The sequence below is a fragment of the Pleurodeles waltl genome, chromosome 9 (assembly GCF_031143425.1).
Source record: "Pleurodeles waltl isolate 20211129_DDA chromosome 9, aPleWal1.hap1.20221129, whole genome shotgun sequence".
NCBI lineage: Eukaryota > Metazoa > Chordata > Amphibia > Caudata > Salamandridae > Pleurodeles > Pleurodeles waltl.
In genome coordinates, this window is record NC_090448.1 from 754145622 (window position 1) to 754166683 (window position 21062).

The following is a 21062-nucleotide window of genomic DNA, read 5'->3' on the forward strand; positions in this document are numbered from 1 at the left end:
TTACAGACATCGGAAAGGCGGCACCACAGCTGAAGCTTTATAGTGCTTTAGATAGATCCTAAAGACTGAGGTAGCATATATATGCCTGGAGGTCCACGTATGTTTTACATTCCGATCTGAGAAGGTAGAACCATACCTCAAATTACTCAACTCTTGATGGCATGTTTCAGATAATGAAATTGAATCTCTCATTTAGTTTTTTAAGAAACATGGTTTTGGTCTGTTGACAGCAGGCATTGTACTGTCCTTCCTGTTATTAAAGGCTAATGCTTGGTCTGGTAGTGGCAAATTTTCTAGTGCCATGTCTTGCCAGTAGATTCTAACATCTAAGAGTGGCTGATATTTCGTAGTTTAGGCTGACTGTAAGATGTCTTTCCCTTCTTGGGGTGGAAGTGGGAGCTTTTGCAGTGCCTGGTGGGGTAGTGATTTGATCTTGCTCTGTCTGGTCTGGGAGGAAAAGGTCTTGCAGATCCTGGTCTTTAAGTAGCAGATCTACTACTGCCATCGCAGTGTCCAAACGGATAGTTGTAGGTCTTTCGGTAAGTAGTCTGGTAGTGGCTGGTTTGGTATTAGTATGTGCTGAAGTTGTCTGTTCTAGTGTATATAGATCTGTTGTAGGTGGGGAATATATTGCAGTGTAGTACCAGTTAGTGGTTCAGTCTTATACATTTTAGTCCGACTGGTGGCACGTCGGAAAGTGCCCAGGTTGTTAGTTGCAGGACTTCTAGCGTCAGGACTGCTGGTAGTAGATCATGCAGTTATTTGTCTTCTAGTGGCAGATATCACATTCTTAGCTCTTTTAATGACAGCCCTTGCAGTGCCTGGTCTGGAATTTAAGATCTTGCATTCACTGCTCTGGCAATGGTGGGTCTAGTATTGTTACATCGTACAGATCCTGGTCAGACAGCGGTTGATATTTCTGTAACTGGTTTGGTATTAGCATGTTTCCACTCCATTTTTTCAGTGTTTGCCATAGTAGCAGAAAACGTCCAGCGCCTGGTCCAGTAGTGGTAGATCTGACAATGCCTGGTTGGTCATGGTAGATCTTGTAGCATAGGTCTTGGAGCAGTCAGAGTTACGGTGACCCGTCTGATTATTGCAATTAAATGTTCTTACCTTGTGTTTCCCTCCTTGCAGCTACACTAGGCTCAAGTTACAGGTGAACCAGGACTGCAGGATTCCAGTGAAGAAGTAAGTGTCAAATGTGAATGATGTCTAGTTTGCACAAGACTGTCTTATTTGCACACGTTCCCAGTCTCACTTATCACCATCTTCTAGCTACACTCTCTGCGTCCAATTGTTGCTTCTGTATTACCTTCTTGTCTCTCTCTCATTCCACCCACCAACCTGCCTCTGTGCCCTCACGCTGGCTTCTCGTCTCCGCCCGTCACTTAGAATATGATGATAATTCTGAGCTTCAGCATCAGAATTACCACCAGAAATAAATGCATCCATATTTCACTCTAATGTTGGGTGTTAGTACATTTTATCATGGGGGCAGTGTGGAAAGGTGTATTTAAACAATCTTTACCACACTTGTTAGCACCACTATGTGGTGATGTTTATTTTCACAGAACCTCATTGAGGTAATGGTATCGCCACTTTTGTGAGTGAAGATATGTCTCCCCACTCTACCACTTGTCTCTCTCGTTCTCTTAGATGAGGTCTCTGATCTCACACCTATCAACCTATGTTCCCTCCAAGTTGCTCAGCTTAGGCGTCTGCACACACCCTCTTTTTATAACGCGCACAGAGAGGATGTCAGTACTCACAAAGGAGACCCCTTAAACCTGGGATAAAGATTGCACCCTGCAATAATTCAATGACAGTTAATCTTAACAGGTTAATTCCTGGGCATCATCAGTGTCTGGTGCCCTGCTTGCTTATGAGTTCATAAAGAGAGCACTTTGGCAACATTTGGCATCTGTGAAGGCGAACGGGCACTACTTACTCTTTGACACCTTAGCTGACGCATCTTCTGTCTTCCACATCAACAAGTGGTAGTCAGTCGAAGCACTTATATTCCGAAAGTATGAATCCTGCCTGTATAACCAAACAAAACTCTTTTAGCCAGGAAACTGTAATGTGAAATTATATGTTTACTTGTTCATTTTCCGTGCTTTGTATTACATATGTTTGCTGTTATTGTTTTAAAAGAATTTACCAATAAGAGTTGTTGCTTATTTACTATTACTGCAAATCAAAATATTGTGTTTACTCTTTTTAATACTAATATCGTCAGATGTGCTTTGACGATCAGATTTAGTGAATGACATCTTAAATCACAAATGAAATATTCGTTTTCTTAAAGAGATGCACCAAAATAGTTTCTACTGAAAGAATACCTGCTTCACAATGATTCAGTGATGGCGTTTTAGAACAGTTCGTAGTGTTTTCTTTCCCGATTGAAACTTCTTACCGCAGATTCCTGACCCTGTGAATTTCCCCAGATGTAGACTGGATCTGGAAGGTTTTCACAGCAACATCACTATCGCTTGCCGATAGGTGGCGTCGTGCTGCCCGACGCCACTTCCGTCCTGCCCCAGATGTGATATAAATGCTGCTATATCTGCGAATCCTCCGCTCACTGACATCCGTTCTTATCTTTCTGCACCTTTCCTAACTCCTTCGTGACTGTCAGGTTTGATAGTTTTTTCCTTCCAATTTCCAGTGCGGAAGGACCATGTCAGCTAGTAAGACTGCAGGATTTAAACTGTGTAAGGGCTACCACAAGCAGATATCAGCGACAGACCCACACAAGGTCTGTCACTGGTGTCTGCTCAAAGCATGATTCTGTATTGTGAACAGTTGCAGCAAAGTGAACCCCAAAGCCATCGACAACCGTAAATCCAAGTTTTATGTCTCTGAACATTGACGGAAATTAAAAAAATTCCAACATCACCTCTAGCCCCATTTTGACCCTCATATCATTCCCTTACCCCATTATGAATTTGGAGACAACAGCGACTATTCTACCCATGTTTACTATGGGAAAAGCTTATTTCTGGTCTGGCTGGACACCAGTGGCCTGGATACCTCATTTTCGGTCTTGCCAGACACCAGTGGCCTGGACATTTTCTAACACTGGCCTCCATTTGCCTGTTCCAAATGTAGCCACAGAAGAGTCTGTCGGCTTTGCCATAGTGATATGGTGGACGCCAGAAGTCTTTGATCTCACACTAACCACCACTAACATACAACTAATGTTTTCACAGAAGTGCTTTTTCACGGACAAACTAACAAGAGCCTTTATTGCCATTCTGTGAGACCCTTTTGGAAACCATGTTGGGCACCTGGGCAAAACCAGGCTCTTGCCTGCAAGTCAGTAGCCAGATCGCAAGGTGGCATAAGCCTGCTCTGGGGGGAACCCCTGCCTTCCTAGTCTGAACATCGTCACTAGAAAGCCTGGTGCTACAGGCCTCCAACAGTCTGCATCCTGCATGTGGACCATGCCAGGTGGCACATGGGTTTTGCAGTGGTATCTGAAGTCTCTCAGTGGACTCAGCGTCAAGGGGACCTTTTGGATTACATCCAGGTGTTGAAGGAAACAGCAATTGGACTCCCACCAGACCCTCTTTCTCCCCCACCCAGATCTAAAGGTCTTGACGGATGTATTATTGGTGGGTTGGGGGCTATCCGTGAGAGATTGAGATCAGAGGACTTTGGTCTCCAGCAGAGACCTGTCTGCACATCAACTTGTTGGACTTGAGAGCCATTCACTTGACACTGAATGCTTTCCTCCCGTCTTTTACAGGGGAACGGGTACAAGGTCTAACAGACAACGTGATCGCCATGTAGTACTGCAACAAACATGGCGGGGTGGGGTTGCGAGTCCTGTTTCAAGAGGCTCTACTTCTAAAGAAGTGTCTGACTGCCCAGCACTTGGCAGTATCTTTAAATGCCTGGATAGACAAGCTCAGCAGACGATGCCTCATGGATCACAAATGGGAGTTGCATTTGGAAGTGGCACAGAGTGTCTTCCAACATCTGTTGACCACCACAGAAAGCCTGCAGTTTCCAGGCTTTTTCACAAAGGAGTTCCGAAGACGTGCTCCCTCAGAGTCACCTTCCGTCTGGACTTGGGCTCGGGACTCCCGTACACCTTCCCCCTGTACCTCTTCTGCCCAGAGAATTCTAAAAGATCAAGAAAAACCGTGCCCAAGTCATCCTAGTGGCTCCACAGTGAGAGGAGATTGTGGTACTCACAACTTCTGGCCATGAGCATATATACTCTGATTAGACTGCCCCTTCTGTAGGACATCCTGTCGCAGCAGGGCTGGATCCTGCACCCTCACCCTGCTCAACCCGCACCTTCCTGTGTGAAGATTGAACTGCAACTGTTGATATCTTTCCATTGTCCTATTGAAGTAGTTGGTGTCATCCAGGTGGCCATGTGTCCTTTCACCATAACTGTATATGCAGGAAGCTGGGAGAGGTTTGTGGTCTGGTGTTCCTCCTGTGACATTCAGGCTTTATAAGCACAGTTGTCTGATGTTTCATTGTTTTGTCTCTCTTTCTATCCCAGCAAGGCTTGCTGCCGCAACATTAAAGTTTAGTCTTTCGGCCCTTTTGGCCTTCCTATTGTTACCCGATCAGCCATCCTTTTTCACATCACCCATTGCGATGTGGTTCTTGAATGGGCTGATCCACATGTTGCAACCAGCACCTTTTATGATGCCACGAGAGCTAAGTTTGATTCTTACTTACTTGATGTGCACTCCTTTTAAACCACTGCACAGCTGTCATATATATACCTGTTGACCACGAAGACAGTGTTCCTCATAGCTATCACCTTGGCTCAACAGGGGAGAGAATTCCATGGCTTGTCCATCCAGCAGTCTTACACATCTTTCTTTCCAGACAAACCGGTCCTCAAGGCAAAGGCGGATTTCTTGCCAAAGGTAGTCACACCTTTTCGCATAGGGCAATCCTTCACGCCGCCATTGTTCTTCACCATTCCTCATTCGTCCAGGGTGGAGGAGTGGCTCCACTGGTGTGTTCCTAAGCAGGCCCTTAATTTTTACATCGATTTGTGGTATTCTCTTGAGCCAAAAAGTCGAAAGTGGAACAAAAGTGAACCACCCCTGAATGGATTGTATTATACATAAAGAGTTGCTTTGGGCTAGCCAAGAAGCATGCTCATTCCACTGGAGCAAAGGCTGCTATCACTACGCTGGCGTGTGATGTGCCAGTCTTGGACATCAGTCAGGGTGCTATGCAAGTCCATCCACACTTTCAAGAAGCACTCCCTCCTCCATGGCCAGTTCCATTGAGACAGATACTTTGCCCTTTCAGTCCTGCAAGATTTTCTGGAGTGAGCCATTTCACAGACCCTCCACCCTGGGAGATACTGCTTTGGTATCTATCTACAAGGTGATGAATTTGCAGTTAGAAATCTCTATCAGAAGAACAAAATAATCACCTTCAGTGATGCTTTTTCTGGTAGAGACTCCATCAAACTGCACATTTCTCAGAGACTCGCCTTCTGCACTGTTCTGTTGAATAGTATCATATAGTCTGTAGGAAACTGCCACTGTTGGCATGGTTACCCCCTAACATTTTGCCTTTTGTTGAATCTAGTTATCATTGAAATTGTGCTGGGACCCTGCTAACCAGGCCCCAGCACCAGTGTTCTTTCCCTAAACTGTACCTTTGTCTCCACAATTGGCACAGCTCTGGCACACAGATAAGTCCCTTGTAAATGGTACCCCTTCTACCAAGGGCCCTGTGGCCAGGGAAAGTCTCTAAGGGCTGCACCGTGTATTATGCCACCCTGGGGACCCCTCACTCAGCACATGCACACTGTCTCACAGCTTGTGTGTGCCGATGGGAAGAAAAATACTAAGTCGACATGGCACTCCCCTCAGAGTGCCATGCCCACAAACCACTGCCTGTAGCATAGGTAAGTCACCCCTCTAGCAGGCCTTTCAGCCCTAAGGCAGGGTGCACTATACCACAGGTGAGGGCATAGCTGCATGAGCACTAGGCCCCTACAGTGTCTAAGCCAATTCTTAGACATTGTAAGTTCAGGTTAGCCATAAAGAGTATATGGTCTGGGAGTTTGTCAAACACGAACTCCACAGTTCCATAATGACTACACTGAATACTTGGAAGTTTGGTATCAAACTTCTCAGCACAATAAATCCACACTGATGCCAGTGGGGGATTTATTGAGAAAGTCACACAGAGGGCATCTTAGAGATGCCCCCTGTATACCAGTCGAACTACTAGTGCTAGGTTGACCAGTTTCTGCCAGCCTGCCACATCCAGACGGGTTTCTGGCCACATGGGGTGAGTGCCTTTGTCACTCTGTGGCCAGGAACAAAGCCTGCACTGGTGGAGGTGCTTCACACCACCCCCTGCAGGAACTGTAACACCTGGCGGTGAGCCTCAAAGGCTCAAGCCTGGTGTGACAGCGCCCCAGGGTACTCCAGCTAGTGGAGATGCCCACCTCTCCAGACACAGCCCCCACTTTTGATGACAAGTCTGGAGGAGATAATGAGAAAAAACAAGGAGGAGTCACCCTCCAGTCAGGACAGCCCCTAAGGTGTCCAGGGCTGAGGTGACCCCTGCCTTAGGAAATCCTCCATCTTGGTTTGGAGAATTCCCCCCCAATAGGATTAGGGATGTGCCCCCCTCCCCGCAGGGGGGAGGCACAAAGAGGGTGTAGCCAATCTCAAGGACAGTAGCCACTCCGGAAGCGTGAGTCCCCAACATTCTCAACTTGACGTCCCCAGCTCGTGTTTAGAAGAACCAGCATTGCAGATAGGACCCCCAGGCGACTCCAACGACGTGGACACCCTGAGATGACCTCCCTGCACCCCCACAACAATGCCTGCTAAGAGGATCCAGAGGCTTCCCCTGACTGCGACTGACCTGTAACAAAGAACCCGACGCCTGAAGTAAAACTGCACCCGCAGCCCCCCGGCCCAAGAGAAACCAACTACTGATGCAGGAGTGACCAGCAGACGGCCCTCCTCCTTGCCAGTCGGTGGCTGGCCCAAGAAGCCCCCCTGTGCCCTGCCTGCATCACCAGAGTGACCCCTGGGTCTCTCCATTGATTTCTATTACAAACCCGACACCTACTTCACACACTGCACCTGGCTGCCCCTGTGCCGCTGAGGGGTATTTTGTGTGCCTGTTTGTGACACCCCCGTGCTCTACAAAACGACCCCGGTCTGCTGTCCGAGGACGCAGGTACTTACCTGCTAACAGACTGGATCCGGAGCACCCCTATTCTCCATAGGCGCCTATGCCATTTGGGCCCTACTTTGACCTCTGCACCTGACCAGCCCTGTGTTGCTGGTACTGGGTGTTTAGGGTTGACTTGAACCCCCAACGGTGGTCTGCTTATGCCCCGGAGACTGAACTTGTAAGTGCTTTACTTACCTGAAAAACTAACCAATACTTACCTCCTCCAGAAACTGTTGATTTTTGCAGTGTCCACTTTTAAAATAGCTTATTGCCATTTTTTCCAAAACTGTGTACATTACTGTTTTAATTAAAAGTTCCATATTTACCTATGCCAAGTACCTTACAATTTATGTACTTACTTAAAGTCTGAATCTTGTGTTTCTAAAATAAATTAAGAAAAGTATATTTTTCCATTTAAAAACCTATTGGCCTGGAGTTAAGTCATTGAGTGTGTGTTCTCATTTATTGCCTGTGTGTGTACAACAAATGCTTAACACTACCCTCTGATCAGCCTACTGCTCGACCACTCTACCACAAATTGAGCATTAATCTTATCTAATTTTGCCACTATCAACCTCTAAGGGGAACCCTTGGACTCTGTACACACTATCTCTCACTTTGTGATAGTATATGCAAAGCCAACTTCCTACATAGTCCATTAATAAGATTCCAACTTTAGAGATCTGCACACTGGAATACTCGAATTTGTATAGGCTCTGTGTCTGATGGCATGGAAAAAGCTCAGAAAAAAATGATGTCAGAGAGCAGAGGTGGTGCAGATATAGTGGCCCCAAAGTAACATCCAGGGTGGGATAGACCCAATGCAGCGCTGCACAGTGCCACCTACCAGCTCGTGAGAGAGTTGAAATGAAATTAAAATCTTCCAGTTTCAGACTGGTGCCAAGGGAAATTTATAAGGTGAGAAATCTTTGGTTGGATAGAGTCTGCACCTGGAAAGGCTTTACGGAAGGTAAGTAACTTAAGGTTCATAATATATATCAGCAGATATATTCCTAATTGAGCGTGACACAGTGCAGACAGTGCCATAATGCCTCAGCTTTCAGTGGGAGGTCATTTTGCTCAAATCAAAGGTACAAATGGGGTTCTGTTAAAAGCACCAGATAACATTCTTGTTTCTTTTTTTGCTGTTTCTTCATATGAATCTTTGCTGGCCTTCTTTAGCTTCCTACTCCCATATCAGCCCCTCTCTAAAGTAGCTCACGCAACATAATCTTTTGTGAAGCGGCTCATTGCACACAGCCAATAAAAGTGTGTCTGTTACTATACTGTAGCTGCACACAGAGAAAAATAAGTAGAAGGAACATTGCTGCCAACTTGTTGACTCTTCAAAGAGGGTGAAGTCAGATGTTTAAGACTGTGATGCAATTAAAGGAAATGGAGAGTGAACAGTTTTTGGGGGGTGTTATACGTTTGAAATAAAGGTGACAAAGGCATTTTGCTTGTCAAGGGGCTGAATATGAATCAAAAGTAGGTGACACTCACCAATTGAAATTGAGTTGACAAGTAGGTTATCTACTAGTTTCGTCTGCTTTCTCTTGTATAAGAGATTACCACTCCCCATCTTTCACTTGTAAGCTTACCAATCCATCCTCCTGATTTCTGAGACCCTCGCACTAGAATAAGACTCCTCATTCTTCCCTTCATATCTCACTCTCCTCTCTCACCATCCCTTTTTGTGCAGCATCCTGAAGATGTTCTCCGCCGACAAGAAACGCGTAGAGACTGCCCTGGAGTCCTGTGGTCTCAATTTCAACCGGGTATGTTGTTCCATTCTTGGAGGGGAGATGGGTAAGCTTTTTTTTTAGCCATGTGGGGGAGCTATGCATGGAATTAGGGCCTAAGCAAGAGCCATAGGAGGGGGTAAATTGTTAACAGTCACTAGATCTGCTTTGATCGTCTCTTCCTTTCCTTCCTCCCCCCACAGAGTGAGTCTATCAAGCCAGATGAGTTCACACTGGAGATCTTTGAGAGGTTCCTGAACAAGCTCTGTCTGAGGCCAGACATTGATAAGATCTTGCTGGAGCTGTAAGTTTTCTCTGTCCTTCCTGTTTTAATGTGAAGCATACCCCTTGCTGCAGTCACATAAGGCTACAAGTGGTGCCCTTGAGGCCCTTTATGACGTGTTACAGTGTATTTAAGAGGCACCTGCTTGGAAAGTGATGTTTCAGTGGATGTTTGGCTCAACCTTGGACAGTCTGCTTAGCTTGAGTTGTTGTCTTAACGTGAAAGTCCTGGAAGGAGTGGCTTTTTTGCCTAGAACCTTCGTAAGCTTTACATAGACAGCAAACATAATAATAATAGTGACAGAATCAGCACAGAGTCTCTGAGTTTATTTTAAAATTCATATTGATGAAATGCTAGTGTTCAAAGAACCAAGAAAGCAAAAGTATATCTGGAGACAGTCAACGGTCTGTGGTAGCAGTTGTATGGGAGAAATGAGCAGAGGGGGAGAAACATCCCATTTATAGCTTCCAACATCTCCTATCTTTCTTTATAAAACAATTCTGAGGGATGCTATATAACCCCCCTCCCACCCCCCGCGCCTTGCGACCCTACAGGGTGAGTAGCGCGCTTAATAAATTTGATTGATTGACAAAATGTAGAGAATTCTGGGAAAGCCCTCTCAAAGCGGATGCCATTTGTTTGGGCTCAGAGATTAAGCTGTGTAGTAAAGCAAAAGCCATGGAATTTGAACAGTGCTAGAGAGATGGAAAGTAATGCATGCCAGGTGAGGGTTGGTTATCCCCTAACATTAGTGGAAGGTGGTAATGCATTGTAAGTTGGTATTGTAGCTGTTGTTGCATTAACTTTACACTGCTCCTATTTGCAGGGGGGCCAAGGGAAAGCCGTACCTGACTCTAGACCAGCTGATGGACTTCCTTAACCAGCGGCAACGAGATCCTAGACTCAATGAGATCCTGTATCCACCACTGAAGAAGGACCAGGTGCGGCTGCTCATCGAAAAGTATGAGCCCAATCGCCAGTTCCTGGAGCGAGGTTAGTGAGCAGGGAAAGAGAAGGGTTGATTGAGTTGAGAAGTGGGCAGGGCAAAAGGGCAAAGCTAGTGAGTAGGAGGGTGGAAAAAGCGATCAAGAAAAGAGAGTGCATTAACTGGTAGGTGGTTTGAGATGTTGAAATTTAGCGAGGATTTGGGGTGATTATACGAGGAAGCAGAGTGAATGATTAGGTCTGTGGAGCCACTGGGCACGGTGACCTTGCTAAAAGATGATGTTTCTGAGTAGAGGGTGAAAAGTGAGAGTGACTGGGGAGTGGTGAGTGAGTCATTGACGAAAACAATGAGCTTCAGGTAAAGTTGAGTACCTTGGTTAGAAAGCTGTAAGTATTAGCACATGGAGTAGGGTGAATAAGGCAGTGTGAGTGATGCAGAGTTGGAAAGCCATGATGTGAATGTGCACGGAGTGAGGTTTGAGTGAGTGATTAAGGCAGAGTGAGTGAGTGAGGCTTGTGAGTAAGGAATTAGTAAATTGGGTGATTGTTGAATCTTTAAGTAGGCAAGAGGCATCAAAATGAATATAGGAAGGAGTGGTAAGTGACTGAATGTGGGAGGGGTAGTGAGCAAGAATGAAGAATAATTAAAGACGCAGAGGGCACTGAAACATCATAAGAAGGCCATATATATTGATATACTAGGATGTGCTCAAGAGTAGTATCAGATTGTTTTCCAGGAGTATCTAAGGCTCACTTTTAAGTGTCAATGGCACAAAACCTCCAGGAGTCCTGGTTAGGTATGGTAAGTGGGTCTGAGAGTGGGATGAAAGGGACTTGGAACTTAGTCAAGATTTGGGGAGGCCACTTCAGTACTGAGTCAGGAGGCAAGTAAAGGTACAGAACTGTGCCGAATGTGGAAAAAATCCTTCAATAGTCCATGAGACCAATATTCTTATCCCCTTGTGGCCATGGTACCCTAAGCAGGATTTTTTTACAGAAAGTCTGTGGGTGGCTCTCTTTGTATATCTGGAGGGAAGATTATACCTGATAATGTCAATATTCTCCTCTTCTAAACCAGTCCCTAGTCAAAATAAAGTCATATTCACCTTTTTTAGATAGTCCTTAAAAAAATATAGTGCCACTGACTTTGCAACCTACTTCATCATGGGAGGCTCTTTCACCAGCCCACATATTAGTGCAAGGTGGACCCATCCTGAGCTCTTTTTAAAAATGGAATCCTCAGCTTTTTTTGGGCAGGAAAATTCAGACTGGCTTAACTTTTTTAAAAAAGGTGTCTGAATTATGGTACTGATTTTAGACCGAAGTTTCAGTTTACTCCAGCCATCCACATGGTGCAAGACCAACTGATAACATTCAAACAAGCTGCCAAGGCAGACCTGTGAAGGACTGAAAGTGTTCGGAAGAGGAAGTTCAGCAACCTGTCAAGGGAAGAAGGGAAGCGCACCAACAGCAACACTTTCATAAGAATACCAGTTGATAAGGGCGCAGCCGTTGTAATACCATACAATGTCACTGACCTACAGGAATGTGAAAAGCTGCTCTCAGACAGCAAGAGTTACAGAAAATGGCCTGACAATCCAATGCAGGTAGTTGCCAAGGAATTTGGCTCCTTGATAGAAGCAGTCAGAGTGAAGGACTGGCTTTCCAAAGGGGAAAGTAAATTCCTAATGGCTAAGAATTCAAGAGTGCCATACATTTACTTCACAAGAATAGGGCTTCACCACTCAGACAACTAGTAGTGTCAGCTGTTGGTTCACCAGTGCAACATTTAGTACAGTTCAATGATTTCGTCTTGCAACCCTAAGTACCAACATTGCCCGACTTACTTGAAGGATGCCATGGACACTAAAGCTTTTAAAGGATATGCAGTAGAATGTAGAGACACAATGTCTGATAACCATGGATGTGGATGAACGAAATACCAGAATTCCCCTGGAACATAAATACCATCAGGACAATAGGTGAAATAGTCTCTAAAACAGAATAGGAATACCAGACCTCCAAATAGCTCATCATGGAAGCCATCAGACTTATTTTGAGATGGATTATGCTCAAATATGAAAGTGAGTATTACCAAGTGATTAATGGAATGAGTAAGCAGTGCTTGTGTGCCCCAATTCTGGTGAATTTGTATGTGCACAACTTTGAGGAAACCAGAGTGCTGTTTACATTCAACCAATACTTCAAATACATCAGATGGTTAAAGAAATATATTGACATTGTGCTCGTAATTTGGGAAGTTGAGGAAGAAAAAAATATTTGAATTTCCATAATGGATGAAAAAACATCATACATATCTTATGTTCACCATAACAGTGGGCAATAGATCAGTTTCCTTCCTACATTAATTATATTATGTTACTGCTATTTATAGAACATGCAGTTAGCGACAAGTTATCCTGGCTCTTATACTGACAATCCAGAAGAGTATTGTTAAACTGTGCGAGTTAGCATGTGAACAGATACTTTTTAAGTGTCTTCCTGAAAACCAGATGATTTCAGGTGTGATGCAGACAATAAGGAAGAGCGTTGAACATTAAAGGGGCTACATAGGAGTAAGATTGTAATCTTAATCTTGAATTACAAATCTTTGGGGTGGGGGATAGCTAAACGCTGTTTTCTGGATGGCACGTGAACAGTCATCAGCCCATTAATAAATGAATGCGCAATTCTGTAAAGAGCATTATGAGAGATAGGGGCTTAAATGTAATCGTTTTTCGACTAGAGGTCAGTGTAGATCACTGAGATGAAGGGAAACCAAAATACATTGAGGTAGGCACAGTTTTGCCCTGGGTGTCAGATTTTGATTGACCTGAAGTTTACTTCTTGACATTTTCAGGAGTGCACTATACAATGTGTGACAGTAATCTAGGTAAGATTGTACGTTTGCTTCGATTAATGTGACTATGTGCTCATCTAGCAAAAAAGGGCAGTAACTTTCTGAAAACACACAGGTGCGAAAAGCATGACAATGCTAACATTAAAGTCTGTTTGAACTCTTCAGTTTACTGTTGAGTATAAACTCTGAATTGCAAACAGAGGCAGCTGGAATGGAATGGGCTCCCACTCTAAAGCCACCATGACCATGACTAGGACTAGATTGAATGGGGGTCTTGTAGGAGGAGTCAGATTTTTCTGAGTTGAGCTTCAAATATTTCTCTTCTATCCATGTGGCTACTCCATAAGTCAATAAAACTAGACAGGAGTAGGGTGAACTCACTAATCATTTTATCAATTATTTGGGAATCATCTTTGAACGTCATAAGATCCAGCCAAATGATCTGATTAGCTGGGCAGAAGGGACCTAATAGGCATTAAGCAGAGTTGGACTTAGTGTGGCCCCTATGTTCCAAACCATTGTGATTTGTGGTAGGAAGATGTGTCTATGGATACTATAACTGCCAGATGACGATTGCTTTGTAAGAGCGAAAGCTATCCCATTACTGCATCCTTTAGGCCTATTTCATCAATGCGGGAACTAAGTGTATCATGTCAGACTGTGTCAAAGGCTAGAGACAGATCCAGCACGATGAGATCTGACACTCTAAATTGGTCTTAGATCATCTGCACCTTATCCTTCACATCCAACAGTGCTAGGTTCATTCACTAATCACAGCATTAGATGAGAAATTTGTTAATACAGTTTACAAGAAAACAGCAGATCATAATTCACTTTTAAGATCTGAGAGCCAGCCACCATGGGTTATGGGACAATTTCTGAGGATCGGGAACTACATGATTAAAATGATCAGGTAATCTCACTGCCAAGCTAAAGCAACAGGGAAATTGTGACAGATCCATTAGGAGTGCAAGTGAGAGGGTGTAAAATAAGGAAAAACTTCTTGAAAAATTTGGAAATTCTCTTTCAATATGTCTGACTTGTTACAACTTTCTCTACTTTTTTTAACATACTAAAACCATCTATTCTCCAAACACTGGAAAATCATGACTACTATAGATAGAGATTTGGAAAAATCCTCTTGTATTCAAGGAGGGGTTACGTATCCATGCAGAATAGATAAGCATTCCCAGGTCACTACCCAGAATGAACAGCAAATCCTATGAGGACTTCCGAGTACCAAGGGTCACCACCTTTGTTGCAGTTGCAGCATTGGTAGACACACTACAAGCACTACCACGTTGTATCTTGGGTTAAAAACACAGTGAGAACAGAAGACCCACAGTAACTGGAACAGTGACAATGTAATGTACCTGCTACAATGCATGTGCAGTCTTAAATATGTACTCAAGACCGCTAGAAAGATCAGAACCCGGATTATGAAATACACATTCTCCATTAGCAAAGGACGTTTAACCACCAAGTTAGTTACACATTTTAAAGAGCATCCATGTGCGGCTGATAAACAGAAATGAACAGTGCTGAAAAAAATAAGTGATAATATCAGCAACACAAAACAAATCCTGTCATTTAGAGAGCATGGTAACGAATTGGAACACCATTAGTCCTGTCCCCATTCTCCTTGTTAAAAGTAACCTACTCCTTCTAAAAGTACAAACAAAGTAGGGAGAGACCCACCATGAGTCTGCAACAAGGACAGTATCTTGAATAGGTAACATACGCACTGCATGGCGAGACAGTTACGCATGTGTAGTCATCTGAGTTCTAAAGGGTTTTTGGGCACCCAAGTTGGAAGACTAACTCAGACTGAGAACAATAGATTAGTTATATCCCTTGAGGATACATGTACAGTGCTGTCTGAAAACAGCCAATGGACTCTAATTCTGGTCTGCTTTAGTAGTAAGTTACCTTTCATTGATTGGTTACAGCATTCCAACTCATATGTAAACTAATGTGTTAATTTGGCTATAGTTGTTTATCTGTTATTTCACTGTTGTCGGCAGTCTCACTTTTAGAGAGTCCTTTTCAGGCAAAATGTCATTTATGACCACCCTTTCTGCTCATAAACAATCATACTCTGTAGTGAGGAAAGACCTGTATTATCCCGTAGTGTTATGACCTGTGTAATCAGCCAACTTGGTGGATGAGTGACATGCTATGCCCATATAATGAAACACTGATGAAAGCACGGACGTCCTAACTGTGACTTTGTTCACAGAACCCACAATCATGCAGGGTGGGTATGAATGTTAAGTCTTCCAGCCCCAGGAACTACATAGAATTGGTAGCTAGGTAAGGACAAGTCAACATAGAGTGCTCACAATTTGCAGTGGATTGTATGCACTTGTAAAAGTAACCCAGTGGTTATTGGGTTGGTGATCAGTGATAATGACCTATAAAAACGCTACTTTTAGTTATGTTTACTCGTTCCATTTAAGGCACAGGAATTGACTTGCTAAGAATCCAATAGATTTAGTTAATTAACCTTATTCCTTCCTTACACGTAGATTTAGGTGACGGGTGTGAGACACTGAGGGTTAGGTATAGGTTCTGGAGAAAGCCTAGGGATACGTTTAGCCATGTTGGGTAAGTGAGGGAGGAACACTTAGTTACCTTTACCCCGACTCCTTTCTTTTTTGGAAATTCTATAAGTCAGGCACTATTCAAATAAAGCTAGTCCATCCCTTTTCTCTAATACAATTTTAACAGTTTGTACCCCCATCATATAGAAATATCAGGATTAGGTTTTTCAAAAGAGCTCAGGCAGAGCCCAATTTACTCTAATAGGGTGCTGGTAAAGGAGGCCCACATGATGAAGCAAGTCACCAAGTACAAGTAAGTGATACCCTCCTTTTTAAGGGATATGTTGAAAAAGGTAAATATGACTTCATATTTATTAAGGATTGTCTTAGAAGATGATACGATACATAATCCATCAGGAATAATCATCCCTCTGGTTTTTAAAAGAGATCCTGCCCCAGTATTTTTTGCAAATAACTGATGATAGCGTGGGAGGTGATAGCAGTTGTGGACTGTTTAATTCCTCTCTCGCCTCACCTAGACATGTCGACCCTATGCAAAATGTCAGGCCCTCGTGGCTAATCATTCATTTGTTGTGCTAGTCGCAATGATGTCTTAAAGGTGGAATTCCTGGCCACTGAACGGCTCGACCTAGAGTCATATATATTTTTTTGTGTTTCTTTAGATCAAATGTCAATGGAAGGCTTTAGCCGGTTCCTTGGCGGGGAAGAGAACAGCATTGTGCCCCCAGACAAGCTTGATCTTAGCGACGATATGACACAGCCTCTCAGCAACTACTTCATCAACTCATCCCACAACACTTACCTCACTGGTATGTCAGCAAAATACCTTTTGGGCAGGTCAAGAGCTCTCTCAAGTGATTAAACTGTATAGCTTATCTCTAACTCAACAATGTACCTGTTGAACGTTGTGAAACTACCTACAGTGTATCAAGGAACTACTGTGTATGCAAAAAACTTTTTTCCAGGACATCATTGTATGTCTGCAAATTAGCATGTGTGACTAAAATACTACTCATGTTTTGTTTCTTGTCAACAAATTACCCTACTTTTGCATTGACAAAAAAATAATAAAAGTAGTACATATCAATCAGGATTCGGAGGCCATGTGAGAGACACAACTGAAATTAAGAAATATGAAGGACTCAGTGATTTCAGCATCATGAAAAAAAAAAAGTCCAGCCCCTCCGCCTGTGTCAGTTGTTTCCCCGCTCTCTTCCACTCTGTTATTTCTTCCTCCCCGCCGCCCTCCTTCCATGTCTGTTGTTTCATCCTTCTGATGATCGGTTTCTCACCATCCCATCCTCCCCCTTATGTTGCGTGCATCCTTCATCCACCCTCACTGTTTCAGCCTGAGTGGAGCCCCGAGCTGTGAGCAGAAGGAAAACCGATATAAACTATTCTAGTGCCATCACAATGTGCTATTCAGCAACTAAAGAGGTAGGAGGAGACCCAGTAAAGTACACTTCCAGTGAACCCCATTTGTGCCTCCAGGGTGTGGAATAGGGTTGGATGTTCAAATTTGCCAAAGGCAGCTGAGACGTCCAGTAATATGAGTAGGCAGGGGTCAACCCCATATCTTTGGTGATAGTGGTGGTGGAGATAGGCCTCCAGTGTCATTATCTAGTTAAGAATTTGTGCTGAACAAACACATTTTACTTACAGGTTTAGGTCCACCACTAAAAAAAAAAGGGATAATGTGTATGTGCTGGATAGTAATATGTCCTAGCCAGCAACATAGTATATGGAAGCAACAGTATTGTTTCCTAAGCACATTTTAAACAATCCCTTTGACCACAGGAGTCATTCTGGTTACGTCAGATGCAGCAAATTGACTTGTATAATCTGTATGTTCCTTCTTTTTAGTGAGTAGTTTGAGATGTACTTATTTCCTTGGTGCCATATTATTTTGTTCTTTTGGGGTGTGCTGAAATATCAAAGTGATATTTGTCTCAATCCCAGTTTCATATTCTTTGAGCCTCCGGTTACAGCCGATTTATCTCATATCTTCGATAGCTAGCACTCCCAGTTTTCTATTTCTTCAGAGTTTTACATATGAAAAGAAATGTAACACAAAATGTTTCTATGCCTGCATTACATATAATCATGGAAAACATGTCTTAAAATGAACACCCCATGCTGGTCCTAAGCCTATCAGATCACTGACTGCGCAGACCAATGGCATGAAAAGCATTAAAAAAATGCCTTTGCATGCATTCTGCCTTTCTGTTCATTTCCATATCTATATATCTGATCCTGATTTACAGTATACCCCCATCTCTAATGAACTGGGTCCTGCTTTGTATTGGTGTTTGCAGCTGAGTGTCGACTTTGATTAATAATCTTGGTTGATTCACATGGCATCCTGCCATGTGCTTGCTCCTGCTCTCGGGCACCCTCAATGGGTTAGGAAAACAAGCGTTGGCAAAATCAGTAGGTTTTGCATATGCAAAATCTGTTGGCATTCTCAATATTTTTTTCTATTACAAGTTGCACATCAGTGTGAGCTGCTGTGCAACATGGTTTAAAATAAAAATATATATGCTATGACGTAACCAGCATTGACCATCTAATAACTTTTTTTCCTTTAAACCATTTTTCACAGCAGCCCACACTCTAATGCAATATGTCTAAAAACAGTGCAGGTGGGGTTAGGGGACAAGCAACACAAGGGGAGATGGTGGAATGATAAGAAACAGATGGCACGAGGAGGTCCAGAGGTGGGAAATAATGACCTGCATTTGGAGCACCCTCTGGAGACTCACTCAAGACCCACCAACATTATTTCCTCCTGGGTCACACTGTTGTAAACCCTCAGTCTATCAAACAGGCCTTCCATTCATCCACTGAGCCGTGCTTCGGAGTCCCATCAGGAGTAGGGAGCCCTATGCAAATGCTACTATATCATAGGAAATATACGGAGACAGACTCTGCTCGTTCCCGCGAAAACTAAACCGGGCCCTTTACTTGACTGCATCACAGATACGTGTCACACAAAACCATATTCCCTTCTCTTCCTTGCAACCTCTTAGTTAAGTGATAAGGAAATCACTCCCTTGTTTTAGAGATATCATTTCAGGAATCCACTCTCCCTGAACACTACTTTCTGAAAGGGTGATAAGAAAAGACCGATAGTTCATGGTGAGACAGATAGTCGGGGGCATTGGGGTAACAACCCCATTCCTTATGCGCACAAGATGGCGAAACAACATGTCACTTGCTGATAGCTTCCAGAGCTCGACAGAGAAGAGATGACAATAACTGTAGTCCTGCCCCACCCCTGACTCTGATTGTGATTTTGAGCATGTAAACAGAAGGAACACACAAAAATAATGTATCCCACACCCCAAACCACATCCCTGCGCCATACAATACAAAGGCAACTGGGAAATAACTTAACACACAGGCACAACTCACCTATGTCAAAGAGTGCAACTTTTGCCTACACCCATACATCCTTCTTCATGAAGGAAGAAAATATGTGAAAATGAAGGAGCAGTGTTGAATGTGAAGGCAAGTGTGCGGCTAGTGCAAAATAAATGTCAGCCGACCTTTCTGCCAATCACAAAGCTCAGTAACTGAACTGACGACGACCTTGGTTGTATTGTTGAATAATAAATTGTGATGACACTGAAATAGTTTACGTCAGTATTCCACCAGCTTTTGTCTTCCCTCAGGCTGAAATGTGAGGCGGGAGTGTGGGTTGGTGAGAAACTAATGGTGGGAGGAGGGCAGTAGTGGGAAACTCAAAGTTCAGCTGAAGATGAAACAATGGACATGGGAGGAGGGTGGCCGGAGGGGATAAATAACGGACAGTGGAGGAGGGTGAGGAAACAACTGAGACAGGTGGAGAGCTGGGGATGGGCAGGCAATGGACAGTGTTGGGGGAGAGGCAGGTTGGGAGACAAGGTAAAGCATGGGAGGAGTGAGGAAAAATCTGATAATGTGGAAGGAGGGTGGGGGTAATGGAGGGGGATTGCAGACACATGCAGTCCAAAAAAAAGTGCATGTGCAAAAGTTAAAAAAAAAACAAAAAAAGAAAAAAAAAAGGTACCTACAGGACCCTGCAGCCAGTGGAAAGCCACTGGCCGCAGACAGGGGTTGTACTTGGTCCATGCTCCACGGCTAGGACACATATGAAGACCGAGCAGAAAGCACTGAGGAATAAGAAGTAAGAAAACAAGAGTGATGTGGAAGCCAACCAGTAGTACGTAAAGGTAAGTAATGTGCAGGCTCTAAGCCACTTTCAAGATTTTTTTGTTTTATAAGAAAGTTCACAAGTGCTATGCAGGCGAGTCCTAAAAAGCAGACTTCCTAGATCTCCAAACACTTTTTCTTCTGTTCTAGCTAAGTTAGGATAAACATTTTTATTTTCTGTGCTGTAATACTGGCCAAGAATGATTTTTTTTGGGCGTTCTGCTTCCATAGTTTTGCAGGCCCTGCGTGTTTGAACAAGTCCAATACACCAAGTAGGATTTGGAGATGAGTTCCTCCTCTTCCAGTATGGTCGTAATGCAAAAGCTGTTTCTCCTATACCTGCAACCCATGTTGTCTACTCCTTGTGGCACATTAGATTTTGGTTTCTGTTTTTTGTGATTATTCTGATCTCACAGAGTCCTTCACATTTCTCAGTTTGTTTGTTCATATGGGCTCCTCCAGGACCCAAAAGATCCCTATCACCTACGGAGAGCCTCTTGGTTACATACTATCTGCTGGTATTTTCATACTATACACAGATCTCTTTGATGCTCTACTCACAGATAGCAACTTCAAAATTCACCAAGATGCAGAGGATACCTCACTGTACTTGACAATCTTCTCATCTTCAAACATCCAATGCCTCAAACACTTCCTGCATTTCATTCACACTAGGATGTCCAGTTCTTGTCTGAAGCTAAATCCAGCCAAGACAGAATAACAAGACGAAGTACAAAAGAGAAGAACAAACAAGAAATAGCAGTAATGTGGCTCAGTAACCTCAACATGGCTAGTTCAAGCCCTAAATTTCACTAAACACCAAGTCACTTGGATTCACCTCAGACACCAAACTCACCCTCAAGGAACACCTTGCCAACACAATAAAGTTGGCTTTGCATCAGATCTCTCTTTTAAACAAAAGTGATAATGTTTTTTTCTAGAGAATGAATTCAGAACTGCTGTTCAAGCCCTCGTACTCTTGCAAATGTGTGGCGGTAACACCCTGTTTTATGGTAGCCACTCTTGCACCCCTCAAGGGAATCTTACATGCCTTGGTTTGTCACTCTGAGTGCTGTGAAAAATATGATAACATCACTCTTCTCCTCATGGAACTTGATTGGCTCCTCTTGCCAGCCTGTACATCTTAAAAACCATTTAAAAAGCCCTCATGACCAGAACCTCTGCTTAACTTGCGATGAAGCTCACCATCTGTGATGGTTCTCTGCAAATCTGCAGCCATGACACCATCAGACTGGAGACTAACAAGAGAGGAGGTATTT

At 43.6% G+C, this 21062-nt stretch overlaps 1 protein-coding gene across 1 annotated transcript in view; it reads left to right on the forward strand.

The window, feature by feature from the left end:
• PLCB3 (phospholipase C beta 3) overlaps positions 1-21062 on the forward strand; it is a 550119-nt gene that overhangs the window by 338691 nt on the left and 190366 nt on the right. The window contains exons 6-10 of the mRNA XM_069207906.1: positions 1138-1191; positions 8897-8972; positions 9140-9240; positions 10046-10212; positions 16251-16397. Coding sequence (XP_069064007.1) covers positions 1138-1191; positions 8897-8972; positions 9140-9240; positions 10046-10212; positions 16251-16397 — 545 coding nt within the window. The remainder of the gene's footprint in view (positions 1-1137; positions 1192-8896; positions 8973-9139; positions 9241-10045; positions 10213-16250; positions 16398-21062) is intronic.